A 17,669-nucleotide genomic window follows, 5' to 3' on the forward strand; every position below is an offset into this window, starting at 1 on the left:
ACAATCTCATATTTTACGAAAATAGTTCACTGAAACGTGTTTCTGAAAACATTTTAAGCGAGACATAGGCCATACAGTTGCTGAATCTGTCTTCATTTTAGATCGACAAAGGTCAGTTTAAAAGATTTTCGTCAGATTTTGAGAGGCGTTCGTCACTCATTCCGCTCGCCATTTCCGGGTTAGCACTCCACCAATCAGATTGGTCATTGAGTCCGACTGCCCGCTCTCCGACCCAGCAAGTCAGGTTGGCCAAAATGAAGGCCGACGGCCCCTCCGACGGACGACGGCACGGAACACACTAAACAGACTTGAGTCACCGACCTCGCCAGACTGTGCGACGGCCTATTATCGGGTTGGTGTGTCAGGGCCTTAAGGTTGTTTATTCAGTTGACGTTTATATGTAGTGTCATATTTAACGTACAGACGTGGTAGTGGTATCAATCTTCTCATCTAAGAAAGCGCATTTTCCAAGAAGTCAAACTATTCTTTTAACATTTACTGTGTTTTTTCGAATTCATGACTCATGCCTCACTCACATAAATAATCCAGAGCATTGTTAGCCTGGTCCTAGACCCCTGAATCACCGCCAACATTTCTGATTTGTTCAGCGATTCAAATGAATAAATGAATGAATGAATGAAGTGAAACAAAATGGAAATTCACTACAATCATCTGGCCAACGTATTCTGGAACTCAGAACCAAAACTCGACCCAGTTAAAATGAATTCATCTGCATGACAAACTTCACTGTTGCTCATGTTTCAAAACTTTAAGCAGTAAGAGGCTCAAGTGACACTTGATATAAGTATATACTACTAATATAAATTATTTGACCTCCTCTTTCATTGTGCTACTTTTAAACAGACTTCTATCCTGTGAGAACGAAGCGTGTTCGAGTATGTGTTGAGCGACTTCCTCACAGTCACCTCATTTGCATTGAATTCAGCCTGATTGGATATTTCTTTTCTTCCTCTCATGCCCTGATTTTCTCACACTAACAGGAGCGATTGGGTGACCTCGTATAAGGTGATGGTGAGCAATGACAGTCACACCTGGATAACACTGAAGAACGGCTCCAAGGACTTGGTGAGTAACAATCATGACATTTAAAACTACTTTCTCCTGACAAATATCCACAAAGTAGGCAATTATTATCACACTTTACAGTGTGATAATAACTTTTGAGCTCAAGCATTGTTACTCTTTCTCCGCGTAAACTAGCTTCTTAAGGAGACTTGTTTCGTGTGTCCCTTGTTGACTGGAGCATAATAGAAAAATGAATTCTTGTCTGACAGTCATTACAGAGGAAGATTTACGTCTTTGCTTATTTCCAAGCTTAATGAGCTGGGAGGCAGTAGTAAATACTGATGATCCTCAAGCAGATGGGAGTCTGATTCTGGCTCATTGTCAGACTTACAGTCTCAGCACTTGATGTAATTGAATAGATGGGAATTTATTGACAACAAACTAAAGCAGCAACTGATCACTGATGCATTCGGCCTGTAAAAGTATAACAAATATTAATAATCCTATTATCAATGAGCATGCAGATCAGATTATGTTTTTGAGGAAAATGATATCCTCGCTGCTCCCCACTGCAGTTCACGTCCCAGCTAATAACATTTTGGTGTAACTCTACACTCCCTTGGCTGGTGATGTCATAGATGTGGGAGATAATGCCCCTACATTCATTTAGTCGACAAGCTACAAGCTTCCCGCTCACCCACTCGCACACCTTTTATGCCAAATGCCAAACTGTCTTGCAAAATGCCAAAAGGTGCAGAGAAGATTTAGAATGGTGGGTGTTAAAATGTACAATAAACTCCCGGTGGTATCAAGGTTTAATCACGTTCTACAGGTGTTAAAATTTACAATAAACTCCTGGTGGTATCAAGGATTAATAACGTTCTACAGGTGTGTAAATGTATGTTTGCTCTAGGGTTTTGTGGACCAAAGCATAGAAACTAATTGTCCTGTGCATGTTCTCACTGAATTTATTCCATTTCCAAAAGCTTCTTCAACATCTGCTGTATATTCAGTTCTTTATACATGGTGTGTTTGTAATTTTATTAGTCTTTTAGACTGTATTTAAACATCTTGTCAGGGCCAATGACATTCTTGATCAAAAGACTTTGTCCATGACAAATACACTATAGTAATGAATGTAATAAAATATCTAAAATCAACCAAGGTTCACTTTGCAAAAAAAATAAATAAAATGCTGTCCTTTTTTCACCATTTGGATGAATGTGTTTGCTTTAGTAGATCTTCATTGGCAACAGGGAAAAGGAGATCCCAGTCCAGAACATCTTTCCTGCGCCAGTGATCGGCCGATACATCCGAGTCAACCCTCGCTCATGGTTTCCCAGCGGGAGTATCTGTATGAGAGTGGAGATCCTTGGCTGTCCTATGCCAGGTGACGGGTTTGTATGGACAAAGCAGACACATGAATAGTCCCTGCCGCTGGAGTGTAGAAATATCAGGTTGATTCAGGATTGGGGACTAGTTCAGACACACAGAACTACAAAAAACAGCATTCACGCTCTAAGAAAGCCAATTATACAGTAATACAGTAAACACTTTTGGATCTGATGCCGTTGTCGAAAGGACAGCATCTCTGTATCCAAAATACAAACAATTCTCCCAATGAAAGCTTTGCACAGCAAGGTCCCACATTTAAACACCTTAAATAAAAATGTTGAACCTTTGTGTTGGGGTGGCAGCAGATATCTCAAAACCCTGGCACAAAATACCTAAACTTTCTGCATGGTTGTATACCACTGGAGGTCAGAGAGAAAATATGGTATTTGTAAGTTGCCTGAACTCGACCTAGACTGCAGGAAAGGATGAAAGGTGCCCATAGTCTGGACCCACCTGACATGACTGATCATTCCTTTCCTTTGGTATCATTGCAAATAAAATAACTCATCCACCTCCTTTATATCTTTCCTGATTCCTCACAGATCCAAATAATTACTACCACCGACGCAATGAAGTCATAACGACAGACGACTTGGACTTCAGACACCACAGCTATAAAGAAATGAGGCAGGTGAGTCACAGTGAACAGAAAACAACAGACATCAGCCGCCTGCTTATTCAAAGACGCCAGAGCATGGAGCAATAAAACATCTTGTGTGACTGTGAGCCAACACCAGACAAGTTGTGTCCTTTGCGAGAACAAAGTGTGCAGTAACAAATGAAGTGAGCGCTGGCAGCCACATGAAAATGCATTAAGCATCTCCTGGGTTGTGTCATTACTTATTCATATAGTTGTCATGAACAGTAGCCTGTTTGTACCGAGAAGGAGGACAGCTGTTTTTGTCACGGATTACACTGTGACTGAGTGGTTGTGAAGGTAAAAGTGCTGTGAATCGCAGTTGTCTGTAATGTAGCAGCTCCTCTGTGCCAAACATTCGATTACAGGTGTCCTAAACTGCTGTCATGACCCACAATGAACTCCAATTAATGCTCTGAACGTATGGCTCATTGTAAAGCTTTTGTTCCCCTGGTGACTGTTTTTTTTCTTCTATTTTTCTGTGTAATGTGTGTCACGCAGGGTGTCCATCCTCAATGGACCTTTGCAAAGAAAGGAAGGACTATTTTTAAAACTCAGCTCCTAAAGCCTTGACATTTCTTTTCTACATACACTCAGGTAAACCCGTATCTCGCCCTTATCAACAGCAGTTTAAATAGTTCTGTACCAGAACCTCAAAGTGGAAATAGCCACATTGTGGCTTCTCAAATAAAGTACAAATAACGTAGCCTTGGGAATACTGATATTGTTAGAGTGAGGACAGTTGAAAGATATAATAAAATAGGTGGAAAGAAGAGGCAGATAATATATTACCTTACCATTACCCTGGCACATCCCGGGCCAAGAAGCTTCTCTTTAATGATAACATTAGTTTAAAGTGGCTATATGCAGCCCCTTTGGACAAAAGCGGTAGTGTTTTTACCACACTTGCTGTCGTAAATGTCTAGGAGTTAGCATTATGGGGAGGTCATATAGTTGCAATGAATATTTTGCTCAGACAGATAAAATAAGAGAGCATGTTACAGATGCATCGTTGCATTTTTAAGTGTTGCATAAGGTAACTTAGCTTACTTTGGATGTATCGTGAGCTATATAGGTATCACTGTCACTGTGAAACAAGCCAAAGCAATAAGAGTTTGTTGTAGCAACCAACGTAATAATAACTTTGATTAAGATAGCGCATTTCATGAAACCTAAAGGAAGCTTTACACAAATACAGGGGGACAAGAAAATAGTAGGCCAACACAAACACAGACAAAAAGGAATAAAACGTCCGTGCTAAATTGAAGGGGAACGTAATTTAATGTTGGCTACTGATGTACAACCACATCGCGCAATCTAAAGTTATTTAAATGTGCCCTGCCATACAAAACCGTTTTTGAATGTGAAAATGAACTGCTACCTCCTTTGTCAGCTCTAGCCACTGAAAAGAAATAAGCTGAAAAATCAGGCCAATTACAAAAGCTGGTCAGTCTGACATCATATTGGCCTGAGCTCATTACTATTCATTAGCTCGCCCAGTTGGGCTGGGTAAAGGATTCTGACAGCCAGGCTCTCATTGGCTAGCTGTTACCCAATCAGATTCAAACAGCTTAGCTTGTTGAATATTAATGAGAACTGGCAGAAATCGAGCTGAGTCTTCCTGTAGGCTTTCTATACCACACTAGAATGGCTTGAAACAAGGTAACCAAGGCATTTTTTCCATGGTAGAACTTCAGACATTACCACAAAGTAATGAAATACGTGTGGCAGGGCACCTTTAATGAATGAAATTCAGAGACGTTTTTGAATCATTTACGATCCCGTAATTGTGTCCATCTGTTGAAAGCTCGACCAGGTGTGACTCGGATTTTTCCCGTTGTCTTTCACTTTCCCCTTTTAGCTTTTAGTTGTTCTCCATTTCATTTCTTTTTTTTGTGATTGCCACCACTTCTAAAATGAAAATGAAAATACAATTAGGCCTACATAAAGACATCTACTGGTACCTTTTACCTGCATACTCGCTAACACAGGCTTTTCTGGTGTTATGCCGAAATCTGTGACCCATCAGAATGTGTGCTCTGTAGCGCCGTCTACCTTTGCAGGAAAATTCGGACCCGGGCTATAAAAAACTATATAAAAATAGCGTTCTTCTTCTTGTAAACCAAATGTTTGTTTAATGATTTATTTGGTTGGAAAAGGCAAGATACACCAGAATTAATAAAAAAAAAACATCACTCCTGACTGGTCAGCTGGAATAGAGAGTAAACACAGATTTCTTAACAGCTTGTTAGTCTTTATCCTGCTGCACTTCCTCTTTGTGTCTCCACTCATGCCCACATGGGTAAATGATAGTTGTTGCTATTTTAATCAGCTCCTCCACAAGCCTGTCTTCATAATTACCTTGACTGCCTTTCCACACAGCGCCCCCCCCCTTCACCGTCTAGAGTTATTAAATAAGGTCTGGTGATATTGTTTTTGAAATTTCCAATAACATGGAGATTATTTTGTACTATTTTGAGGCATCAAGTACCCAGCATTTAAAGTAGTTTTGAATACTTGAAAACTTGACTTCAAATTTTTTATATTTATCTATTTATCTATAGAATATAATATTCACTACTAAATAAGCAACAGTCAAAGTTAAAAGTTTGATTGACAGTAACCAAACAACCCAAAAGCTGTCATAGGATTCTAATTCAAATGTTACTCAATCCTGATTGGTGCATGGAAGTATGTGACATCTTACTAGCAAAATCTCTCATCAAAATAACCAAAACGTTGGCAGACAATTGTGTGTTTGTGTAGGACTCCATTATTCATACTAAGAGGGTCATTGAGGAAACAAGTTTTCAGGACCTTTGGGTAAAAGTCCTACATTCATGGTTGTTCATAAGTAAAAGTAGGCTACTTGTTTGAAAGTATTAGCAGTAAAATGTTCTTAAAGCGCCTGAAAACAAGTGTTTCTCTATAACATGAAATATTCCTAAATGTCCAACAGTTAAATACAAAAACACAAACTTTATATAATATATCAAGAGCTGATGCTTTATTTATTTACCTTCCACAGCTTATGAAGGTGGTCAATGAAATGTGCCCTAACATCACCCGGATCTATAACATAGGAAAGAGCCACAGCGGCCTCAAGCTGTATGCCATAGAGATTTCTGACAACCCAGGAGAGCATGAAGTTGGTGAGTATATTTAAGGCTTCAGGACGTGATTTAATGCGCAATAATAACATCAGAGACATCACACTGCGTTGCTCTGAGCGAGGGTCGTGTAAATGTAGTTACAGTGATTGCATATTTAATCTTCCTCTTTCTCCCCCTCATCTCTCCCTTCGTATGAACATGTTGTCCAGGTGAACCAGAGTTTCGTTACACAGCAGGTTCCCATGGTAACGAGGTGCTGGGACGAGAGCTGCTCCTCCTGCTGATGCAGTTCATGTGTCTGGAGTATCTGTCCGGCAACCAGCGGATACGTCACCTGGTGGAAGAGACCAGAATCCATCTATTGCCATCTGTCAACCCCGATGGGTACGAGAAAGCCTTTGAAGTGGTAGGTCTGCAAGGCGGCCATTAGTGACCTCATATCACACGCTGGCCTCTGCTGAAAACGACACCGTATTTGTGGTCAAGTCTTGATAGTCTCTGATAAGAGAGCGCGTGGTGCATGCAGGGAAATTGGTTTGAACAATCTGGTGGAAATGCCTTGATGAACCATGAATGCTTTATATAAGAGAACATAAGTGGACATGGGCTGCCTGTTCTGCTGTAAAATACCACTGAAACACATGCTGCTAGATATTGTGGCTTGGCTGCTTTACAGTCATTGACATCATGTATTTTGGTGACCCGATGTGGGAATGCACTGCACAGTACGTACTTAATGCTTTGTTTTACAAAAGCTAGCTTGTACTAAAATGTGCATGTACATCAAAAGAAATGAGAGACTATTCAGCCCTATGTGACATATACAAGTGCAGTGGACAGGCCAGTTTTTTTTGTTTTTCAGCTCAAATAAGCACACTTTACCATGGCTTATGCAAAGATTAATTAAGCTATAGCCATTGAGCTATATTGTTGAGATTAACATTAAATCAAGTTACTCTGTCTAATGTAAAAAGGTCACTAGAGTACTACGCACTAAGTTAGTACTATGACTTAGAATAAATGCCCCACTCTGCATCTCTACACAGTTAAGCAGCATTTTTTTTGGATGAGCTTTGATGGCAGGGAGGCAAAATGTGACGATAACCTAACTCCACACCTCCCATCAAGCCATCTGAGCCATGTTACAGGGCTCCATCTGGGATCATAGAACTGCTGTTGTAACTATCATTTTATCTGGATTTCCCTCAAACTTTGTTTCTTTTTCTTCTTATTTTGCGCAGGGTTCAGAGCTCAGCGGGTGGTCTTTGGGTCGATGGAGCAATGATGGAATAGATATTCACCATAACTTCCCCGATCTCAACTCCATCCTGTGGGATGCCGAGGCAAAGAAGTGGATCCCTCGCAAAATGTTCAACCACCATGTGCCCGTCCCAGAGTGGTACCTGTCCAAAAATGCTTCAGTGAGTCTGATTGACTGTTATATTGTATTTTAAACTTATTGAATGTGTATATTATATCATCCCTACAGGTAAAGACATGCATTTTTCAGATTATGGTTTACAGAAATGCCACGTGTGGCCTCCACTTTAACAAAGAAATCCCACAGTAAAAAGGGTAAAACAGGCTCGTGGGCATACCAGTGATGTCTAATTTGGGAGAAGCTGATGCATTCGCTATTTGTGAGGAAGAGGCTGTGAGCTAAAATAGACCCAGCGACCTATTAAAAGCTCATCCTCACGAGTGTTTTGACGTTACCGAGAGCCACGAGTGAGTCACACATAGCCTCCAGAATAGCTGCTGCAGCTGCAGAGCTTGGATCCCCATCTGTGCTTACGGAGCTGTGAAAACTAACCTCGCTCGCCTCACTGACTGGCCCCACCAGTGCTTAGAGTTAGGATGGCTGGTTTAATTATGAGTCCAAACAGAAGGCACATTTTTTAAATCAATATCCTGATTGTAACATGCAAACAGAAGCCATTGGATGCAAGCTGGCCTGTTGCCTCTTGATGAAAATGTGTTGACTTTTCAGACAGAAAATTTGTGAAATTAGTTATCACTCCGTCTTGAGAGCAGTGAAATTGTTTTCACCGTGAAGGAGTTAATTTAGCAATCACAGCACCAAGATGATTTTGGGAATTACATTATCCTCCCCTCTCCTGTGTCCCCGCTGCAGGTTGCTGTGGAGACACGGGCTCTGACAGCATGGATGGAGAAGATGCCCTTTGTGCTGGGCAGTAACATCCAGGGAGGGGAGCTGGTGGTGACTTTCCCGTACGACAAAACTCGCTCCCAAGGGGTGGCCAGGGAGCAGACCCCGACCCCGGATGACCACGTCTTCCGCTGGCTGGCCTTTTCCTACGCGTCCACCCACCGCCTAATGACCACTGCCAACCGAAGGGTCTGCCACACAGAAGATTTTGCCAAGGAGGATGGCACCATCAACGGAGCATCCTGGCACACCGCGGCTGGCAGTTAGTGTCCATAGCTGCCCGGGTGTTTTCTCACTGATCCTAACACTGTGTTATGCAGGATTTCTCTGCTCAGCTCTGATCCTTTCAGCTGTAGCTTTGTTTAGCACACAGTAGCACATCTGCATATTCAGTACTGAGCCCCTTTGGCTGTTTTAAAGCGTCTATGTTTTAGCTTGAAGCATCATGTAAGAATTCAAAGGCAAACAAACAATGTAAGGCAAAAGTGAAAGTGATACAAACCCATTCCACTCTTAATTAACACCACAACTTCTCCACGAGCGTGACAAAATGCTGACTTAAGTTGATGCTGTCCTACAAATATGTTTCTCTTTCTTGGCAGGTATGAATGATTTCAGCTATTTGCACACCAACTGCTTTGAGCTGTCGATGTATGTGGGTTGTGACAAATTCCCACATGAGAGCGAACTGCCTGAGGAGTGGGAGAACAATCGCGAGTCACTTCTTGTCTTCATGGAGCAGGTACAGAGGCAAAGCAGCTCCCGCAACTTATACAGTACATACACGGAAGAAAACCCATGTGCACGCAAGCGAGCCAAATAAACACATGCTTTTTATTATTTGAGTTATTTTAGGAATATGGAATATCAATTTGTTCCTGTTGATCTCCTCACTAAAGTACAGTGTAAAATGCTGTATCAATACTGTACAAGCTGATCACATACTCTACACATACTCAAGAGTATTTTAATGACCATGGTTGCAAAGGTCGTGTCAAAATAAGGCTGCATTCTCATGGGTACTTTGAGAAGACGTTATATTCTCTCTAGTGATGTGGACTTCAGAGGCCCCATGCTGGGAAACAACTTTTATTTATTATTGAAGCTGGATGAGGAGGAAATATATTAAAACATGTTTAACTCTGAAGCTTATACATTATACATGATAGCATCACGTTATGTAATATACATTGTATTAAATGATGAAGTAGATTTTGATGGGGTAAACTTGGAGCTGGATTCACACATGGTTGCCTTGGGGCATGCTTTTAATGTGCAGGTGCATCGTGGGATTAAAGGTGTGGTGAGGGACCTACAAGGGCGCGGAATAGCTAATGCCATCATCTCTGTGGAGGGCATCAACCATGATATTCGCACAGGTACAACATCACATTTCACCTGATTCTTATGTAGGATTTAAAATATTTAATGGTTAATTTCTGCTGTCTGTTTTGCAGCATGTGGATATTTTATCGCTTCATCTCTGTAATTTTATGTGAGCAAGCTTAGATTTTGCAATCAAAGCAGCAGGGCGCACTGACTTGACTGTGACTGCTCTTCAAATTATTCATACAGAATGACGATTTCCGTAAGTCAGTTCTCCAGTGTAACATGGAATAAGCAGCATAAACAAAAGCAGCTGGAGCAGGTTGTAGTCTGACTCAATTTACAGTCATAGCCAGTGTCGTTGAGGCCTCCTGCTCTGAATTTGACTATTGATTGTGTGTCCTCAAGGCAATCTCTGCTGATACCTAAAAAATGCAGCCTTCAAAGCCAAAAGTAGTTTTGTACTTAGAGCGTGAAATCGACTGTCCAAAAGGACATTAGCCCTTATTATTCCTGGAACAAAGTATAAGCCACTGTTTCCTTTCAGAAACCTTGTTATTCTCACTGTAGTCAGGAAAGATTTCAGGGTATTTATTTTGAAAATTGTACCATTTCAGCTGCTTGGAATATAAATTGGAACTGTATGAACCTTCAAAAACAGAAGTTAGCAAAGCAGTTGTGCTCTAGTCTGGATGAATCAGCTGTATTCACTGAGAAGGCAGGACAGACAGCCTGGATGGCACATTGATATCCGAAAGATGTTCTTGCCAGACTGATTATTCAGGGGTGTCAGACTGGGGGTGGAAATGGGAGTACCCAGGGCCCTCATGTGAGGAGGGCCCAAAAAGATGCTAGAATGAATAGCTGTGGATGCGGGGAGGGGCCCATAGAGAATGCCTTTCTACAGGGCCTAGAATGTTGTGCTACGCCCCTGTGAGTATTCATTGGCTTATTAGAATTTTATATTGAAGCATTCTAGGAAACAATTAGATTATCTTTTGCCATCTGAATGTGAGATGGCAGATGTCCACATGTAGCAATTGGGTGGACTGTAGTCTACAGTATATCCACAACGTTCCACTTCCGGGATTGCTCCGGTGCCGCAGGAAATTCCGCCGGATGCATGTCTTTTTGCTGATGTCCGTTTCCTTTTTAAACTCCGGTCAATTTATGAAGACTATGGTTGACTGCTCCTCAGATCTCTGCACAGTAAATTGAGAGATCTAGCAGACTATCTGCCCAATCTGAGTTTTCTCTCGCACAACTAAAACAACTTTTGAAGTATACGTTTCACCAAAACAAGTTCCTTCCCGAGGCTATTTTGCAGCCTCTCCGTGCGGAGCTTAGCGTCGAATGTGATTGGTTTAAAAAAATGCCAATAAACCAGAGCACGTTTTTCTCCCATCCCGAAATGCTGTGTGGACTAGCCAGACCTTCCTCCGCAGCGCTGTGAAGGAGGGTCTGGCAAAGCAAGACTAGATGGACTGTTATCAGCAGCAGAGACAGACCTGCCTTCATATTTCATTTGTCTCAGTGGTTGTTCAGACGTGTCAGGTGGGTGTTTGGATGACTGGAAGGAAGCGACACTGTCTTTTGCTGTGAGTGTGCCCAAGCCTGAAAATACATTTTATACTTGTTATAATGCTTGTGTACCCAGGTTACATAAAGTAGAGAGAGACCAAGAAAATCCAACATGACAAAGCAGAGCTATTTTTAAAAACCGGAATAGGAATATAGAACATGGTCTTCTCAAAAGTGGAACACAAAGAACTCTCTATAACTTTTATTTTAGGCTTTCTTTTTGCAACTGCTTAGCAGGCTCTTTAAATTCAGCTTTCTAGGACAAGATTTGCATATTGCTGCTTTTGCACAAATAATGTGTAACTGTAAATGTTATGCTTGTTGTGATTTAACTTTAATACAATGTTTATAAGGACCCTTAAATGCATGCAACATCCATAGTAAAATGGTTCACCTGAGAGAATAGTTGTGCCAACAGCACAACAGACACTGCAAGCGTATATGCAAAAATTATTGTTTTTTTTTGTCTTAAGCCATTTTCTGATATAACGTCTGGACAATGTCTGGAGAATCAGATCTGGACATTGTCCGAAGTTGCCCTTTCAAACAGGTAGCACACAACAGGAGATTGTCAGTCTCAGACGCACCCTCTCTCTTTGGTTTAGGCGAGGGTTGGCACTGGGTAGAGTGTGCAGGAGTATCTTGCCGTTCTTTGAATTTATCTGACAGTTTTGGCGTTGGTACTAACTGACAGAAATTCCCAAATCTCGTTGTCTCTCCAGTTAGACATTTCCGTTGTCATCTTTGTGTAAAGGACCCCTCTTCTTTACCCTCAGATGTTTGTTGTCTTCTGGTTTTGCACCAGCCACATGGTAGAAATGTCATCAAACATTCTCTCTCGCTGAGAATTCTCTGGACAATGACCTGCTCTATTCACACATGGGCTCAATCAGACATTATGTGGACTTTGTAGTAGGGAGCTGGCACTGTAAAGTTAGTTTAATGTCCAACTTAGGACATTTGCGTTCTCACATACAGCTCCTCCGAGTAATGTCTAGATAAGTGCAGGGTTTCAGTGCATGTGTGAAAGGGTTTTGTGTGTGTTTTCAGCTTCTGATGGCGATTACTGGCGCTTGCTGAACCCTGGAGAGTACAGAGTAACAGCCAGGGCTGAGGGCTACAGCCTCACCAGTAAAAAGTGTGAGGTGGGCTACGAGATGGGCGCCACCACCTGCAACTTCATCATCAGCCGCACCAACCTGTCACGAATCAAAGAAATAATGGAAAAATTCAACAAGCAGCCCATCAGATTGCCCGTCAGGCAGCTCCAAGCTCGTAGGACCAGAGAGAGACGCATGGGAACGTAATGACTGAATGAGGAAGAATTAAAAACAAACATCTTCTCTGATCAGACTGGGGTCAACTCCAAGGACCTCTAACAGATTCCAGAGTGCTGTCAGTGGAATTAGTGTTTGAAGATTGAAAATGTGGATTAATTTAAACGGGATGTTTTGTTTGGTTCACTCTTGTCATCTCAACCTTTCTTTGTATTCACTGTATTTAATTCGGTCAAAGGCTAAGTAATATATAACGTATAACGCCTTTTTCAATTTATTTTTTTACTATGTTATTATTAAGACAATCATTCCATCAACTATAAATACTGACAGAATATAATCACATTAAAACTTATTTTTTTAAATAAAGAAAATTGAAATAAATGTTACAGATGAGGAATCTGCCCAAGTGATTCATTTTAACCACTGTGAGGAATGGCCATTATGTACATACTTATTAACTTATATAACACTGTTATGAAAACCATTACGAAAGCTTTATTATCTGCACAATTTCCGGTCCTTTAAAAAAACATGTTGACTCAGTGACCTTTTTGTGTGTCATTGATTAGTTTTTTTTATACACTTTACCTGTGGCAAGTTATTAAACTATGTTTGAACAAATTGAAATTGTGTAATTGCCAATGTGGAAGTGTGTGGATTTTATTCATGGTAAGCACTCATCAATCAAGCTTCATTTGTATAGCACCTTTCATACAGTGCACACTTCAAAATGGTTCAAGGGTTACTTTTATGTGGGTTTGTAATTCCCTTATAATTTCATGATGGCGCTTTATTTTATGGTTCCATAATTTTCTTATCATTTCCAAAAGGTTCCCCCAGAAAGAGCTATTTAGTTTGGTATGAATTGTAGAGAAAACAGCTTTCAGTTTGTACACTTTCAATTCCAATTAATGTGGCAATCTAGAAAATTTGTTAAACAGTGCACAATGGTTAACTAATGTACAAAAAAAACAAAGATATCAAATTGAAATGGAAAAAAATATAAAAGTAGAAGCTAATTAAACGTGAATTAAACAACACGTATGGAAACATCTACAGATCTGAAGCCAAAAATATAATCTATAAATTCTTTCATAAACACATTTTTCTTTTCTCTCCTACACGTTTTATATTTATTTTTATATTTCACATCGAAAGGACAAGGAATTGAAGATAGGTTATAAATTGATAAATTCAAATTTGCAGGAGTGATTTAATAGAATGTTGTATGAATAATATTCAAATTAACTCAGCATTTACATTCACTCCTGCTTGATTGAACTTCCCTGATGGTAAAATAAACATTATTTAATTCCAATAACTTAGTTGTAATCACTGTGGTTAATTTTAAGCATCCTCGCATCTGATTCCTGTAGTATAGGGAGATCGTATCTTCGGAGTGTCGAGGTGGAAAGGCTCTAATTACCAGAGCTCTGCTGGGGCTTTTACAGATCACTGGCTTATTCTGACAACACCACCAGCCTACCTTCTCTCTCGCCAACATGCAATTATAGAAAGACCTCAACCTCTTATTTCCTTGGTTATTGAACAGAGAGTCAGCATCTCAGAGCACTGGAGAGTACAGGACATATATTGCAAAGCTTTTTGCAGCTCTATACCATAGTCAGTGACTTTGAATGTGAAACAGAGGAACTGCTGTTACAAAGGTTTGATTTTAAATTTGCCCACCCCAAACTTTCATCTATGCATTTCAGTCCTGTATGATCTGACAAACTATAGCAAGCTATGAGACTCAATGAGAGAACTGCTGAATGTTTGTAAAAATGGGTAACACTTTACTTGAAGGTATCTACATAAGCATGACATTACACAGTCATGACACATGAACCCTAACCCTAACTCTAACCCTAATCCTAACCCTAACCACAACTTGTCATGACAAAAACCGAATGACACTTCCTAAAAGAAGCGTTATGTCATACACGTTTATGACTTGTTTATAATGTTTATGACACGTTCATGACAGTGTCATGTCACTCTTATGTAGATACCTTCAAGTAAAGTGTAACCTAAAAATGACTGGAATACTGTGGCAAACTAACATGTATTATGCTACATCAACACACACACAACCAGGAGCAGTGGTGGCAATTATTTTTATGGAAAGCAGCTTACGCCTACTTAAAAAGTAGCTACATGATGTCACATGTTGGCATGCAAATCTGTGACATCATTACCATACTATTTACTACTTACTTGAGAGAACTGCTGGTGAGGCAGCATTAATAATAAAAACTTAGTAAGACAAATTGAGGTTCAGACTTCTGCCATATGGCAAGCAGACAATCCCTGTGAGTTAAGGTGGGTGTGGATCGTGATGGGACGGGGGAAGGGGCGGTTCAGTGTGCAGGTTGTGCAGTGTAGCCTCTGTGGCTTGCAGCTGTCATAATGTAGTTGTGTGGGAAGACACAGGCACCAACTGACTTTGCCAGCAGTTAAAAGGCCAATGCCTCTTCAGAAGTCGGTCCAGCCTTTGAAGTGTTAATAGTGGCGGCCTGGACATCACAGGAGTGAGTTGCCATGCAGCGTTGGTAAACCAGATCTTAACCTCTCTCCCCACCGCTGCTCCGGAGCCTCTGAAACAGATTAGACTCTCTGTTGGCTTGATGGACATCAAAGACGGCAACCAGATCAGTAAAGAGAGGGATGGTCGTTGAAAAGTTATGCTATTTTTGTAATCACAAAGTTTACACACATAATACTGTGTTAGATTTTGCTCGCTAGTTAGCACTAAACACAAAGTACAACCATTTCATGGCAGTCCATGCACTTAACACTATTTCACAAAGTACAACCATTTCATGGCAGTCCATGCACTTAAAGCATAACTCTCGCCAAAATGCAACCTAGGGTCTTTTTGTGAATGTACCCGAGTCAAACTTTCGTTTAAAAGCATATTTAGGACGGAATTGGCACTTTTAAGATTTACTGTATTTTTGTTTTTCGGTCAAATGGACTTTTGAATGGGAGTGCTAGGGGCACTTTTATGCTATCCTCAAAATTGCTATTTTTAAAACACTAAGAAGGCTTGATACAACATGAAACTTTGCTCGAAGTATCACCAAGGGCTCTACACCTTAACGAAAGCATTGACAAGCCTCATATGGAGTCTGTTCATTCACATTTGGATATCGACTCGTTTTGACTGCCGAAGTGGTAGCGGCCGGAAACAACAAGAGCTACGGTGAGTTGTTCAAAACCTTTCTTTTTAGTAAACTCTGGGTACACAAACAATGTTGTCAATGCTTTCGTGTACATTCACAAAAAGACCCTAGGTTGCATTTTGGCGAGAGTTACGCTTTAACACTATTTCACAAAGTACAACATTTCATGGCAGTCCATGCACAACAAACGTCCACCTCATGGTGGCACTAGAGGCAGAGTCGAGAAGATCATCAAAGTCCTTAGACTTTATCCTCCAGGGACTAAAAATGTCAGTACAAAATTTCATGGCAATCCATCAAATAGTTAAGTTATTTCAGTCTGGATCAAAGGTGGTGGACCATCCATCCAGCAGGCCGACACATCCCCAGGGCCGTACTGCTAGCATGGCTAAAAGGTTAAGACCCAGCCCGGAATAAACCAGAATTATCATTTATCATTGAACCAAGTTAAGGAAATGATCATTTAAAGAGTAAGCCAGACAGTGTTAAATATCATCACATTTCCAAAAAAAAAAGTATTTTAAGACACAATTGCTAAATGTCTCAAGATCAATATTTGCTTGCTCCGTGAATCTGCAAGTGCTTGATGAAACTCTACAACAAATCATAATGACAAAAGCATGATTATTTGCTGTTACGACCTTGCTCAAAAAAACTAAATGGGATAACGGAATATAGTAATAGTTAACCAAACCATAAGGTGTGCAAATGCGGCACAGATCAGCAGTGTGTTTACAAGTATGAGTGAATAAAACTTAGAAAAGAGGTGACTGTAGCGTGAGACAGTCCTTTTAAACTGGAGCAGCCCCAGCACAGATGTTACAGGTTTAGGAAAATGAGCAAACCAACTCCACCCACCAGCAGAATCATCACACACAGCTGCTGCACACAGAAGCTAGTAAAATGTGATAGAGCTGCTACGTGAGAGGTTTTTTAGGTAACATTTATGCTACGTTTACAAGTGGCCGGCTATTTTCATAAAAGGACATTTCAACCTCTCCGTTTTCAGAAAAGTGTTTGTTTATATGTACCTGTGTATATGTGCCGTCAATGCAGTCAAGAGCACGCCAGATCTGTAGGCGGCAGTGTAACAAGAAGCTCAAGCCCACGTTAGCCAATCAGAATCCCGACAATAGCAACAACAGCAACCAATCACGTCCTCTTTCTCTCTCTCGGCTGCCTAAACCTCCGTTTGTCTCAGTTTACATGCAAACGTGCAAACAAAGTTTTCCAAAATCTCCACTTTGGCTGGAGTTTTTAGAAATAATCGTTTTCTGTGATAAAAACAGGGTTTTCGTGTAAATGAGAGGCCAAACCACAGGAAAATATCTGCATCTTCCCTTCGTGTAAACGGGGCCTTAGTTGGCAAAAAGTATGGTAACGGGTATTACTATGACTTATCTTCATAGCATATTCATTAATTACAAGTGCAAATGCTTTGGTGAAACACCATCATATTGTTTGATCCCTCACAGCTGATATATGGTGCACGATACTTGACTAAAGTAAATGTAAATCTAAATGGACTGTATTTATATAGCGCTTTTCTAGTCTTAACGACTACTCAAAGCGCTTTAACATAGTAAAAGAACCATTCACCATTCACACACATTCATACACTGTGGCCGAGGCTGCCATAAGGTGCCACCTGCTCATCAGATAAACATTCACACACATTTACACTCAGATGACGCAGCATCGGGAGCAATTTCGGGTTCAGTGTCTTGCCAAGGACACATCGACATGGAACTGCAGGGCCAGGGATCGAACCACCAACCTTCCGATCAGCAGGCGACTGAGCCTAAAGGCTGATTTATGCTTCTGCGTCGAATCAACGGTGTACCCCCGCAGACCCCTCTGAATTGAAAACATTTACAAGCAAACACATTTACAAAAAATAATGCCCATAACAGGTTTGAATATTAAAGGCTGCCTAATATTTGTTCGAAAATCAAT

General features: G+C 40.7%; 1 protein-coding gene across 1 annotated transcript in view; it reads left to right on the forward strand.

Annotated features, from left to right (window-relative positions):
* The window catches only part of cpxm2 (carboxypeptidase X (M14 family), member 2), a 28,717-nt gene extending 15,562 nt beyond the window's left edge, over positions 1-13,155 (forward strand). Inside the window, exons 5-14 of the mRNA XM_039789323.1 lie at positions 1,002-1,086; positions 2,266-2,416; positions 2,964-3,052; positions 6,087-6,210; positions 6,381-6,577; positions 7,413-7,592; positions 8,306-8,603; positions 8,944-9,083; positions 9,621-9,720; positions 12,299-13,155. Coding sequence (XP_039645257.1) covers positions 1,002-1,086; positions 2,266-2,416; positions 2,964-3,052; positions 6,087-6,210; positions 6,381-6,577; positions 7,413-7,592; positions 8,306-8,603; positions 8,944-9,083; positions 9,621-9,720; positions 12,299-12,555 — 1,621 coding nt within the window. The 3' untranslated portion in view covers positions 12,556-13,155. The remainder of the gene's footprint in view (positions 1-1,001; positions 1,087-2,265; positions 2,417-2,963; positions 3,053-6,086; positions 6,211-6,380; positions 6,578-7,412; positions 7,593-8,305; positions 8,604-8,943; positions 9,084-9,620; positions 9,721-12,298) is intronic.
* Positions 13,156-17,669: the final 4,514 nt, after the last annotated feature.

The sequence above is a fragment of the Perca fluviatilis genome, chromosome 21 (genome assembly GCF_010015445.1).
Source record: "Perca fluviatilis chromosome 21, GENO_Pfluv_1.0, whole genome shotgun sequence".
In the NCBI taxonomy this organism is placed as follows: domain Eukaryota; kingdom Metazoa; phylum Chordata; class Actinopteri; order Perciformes; family Percidae; genus Perca; species Perca fluviatilis.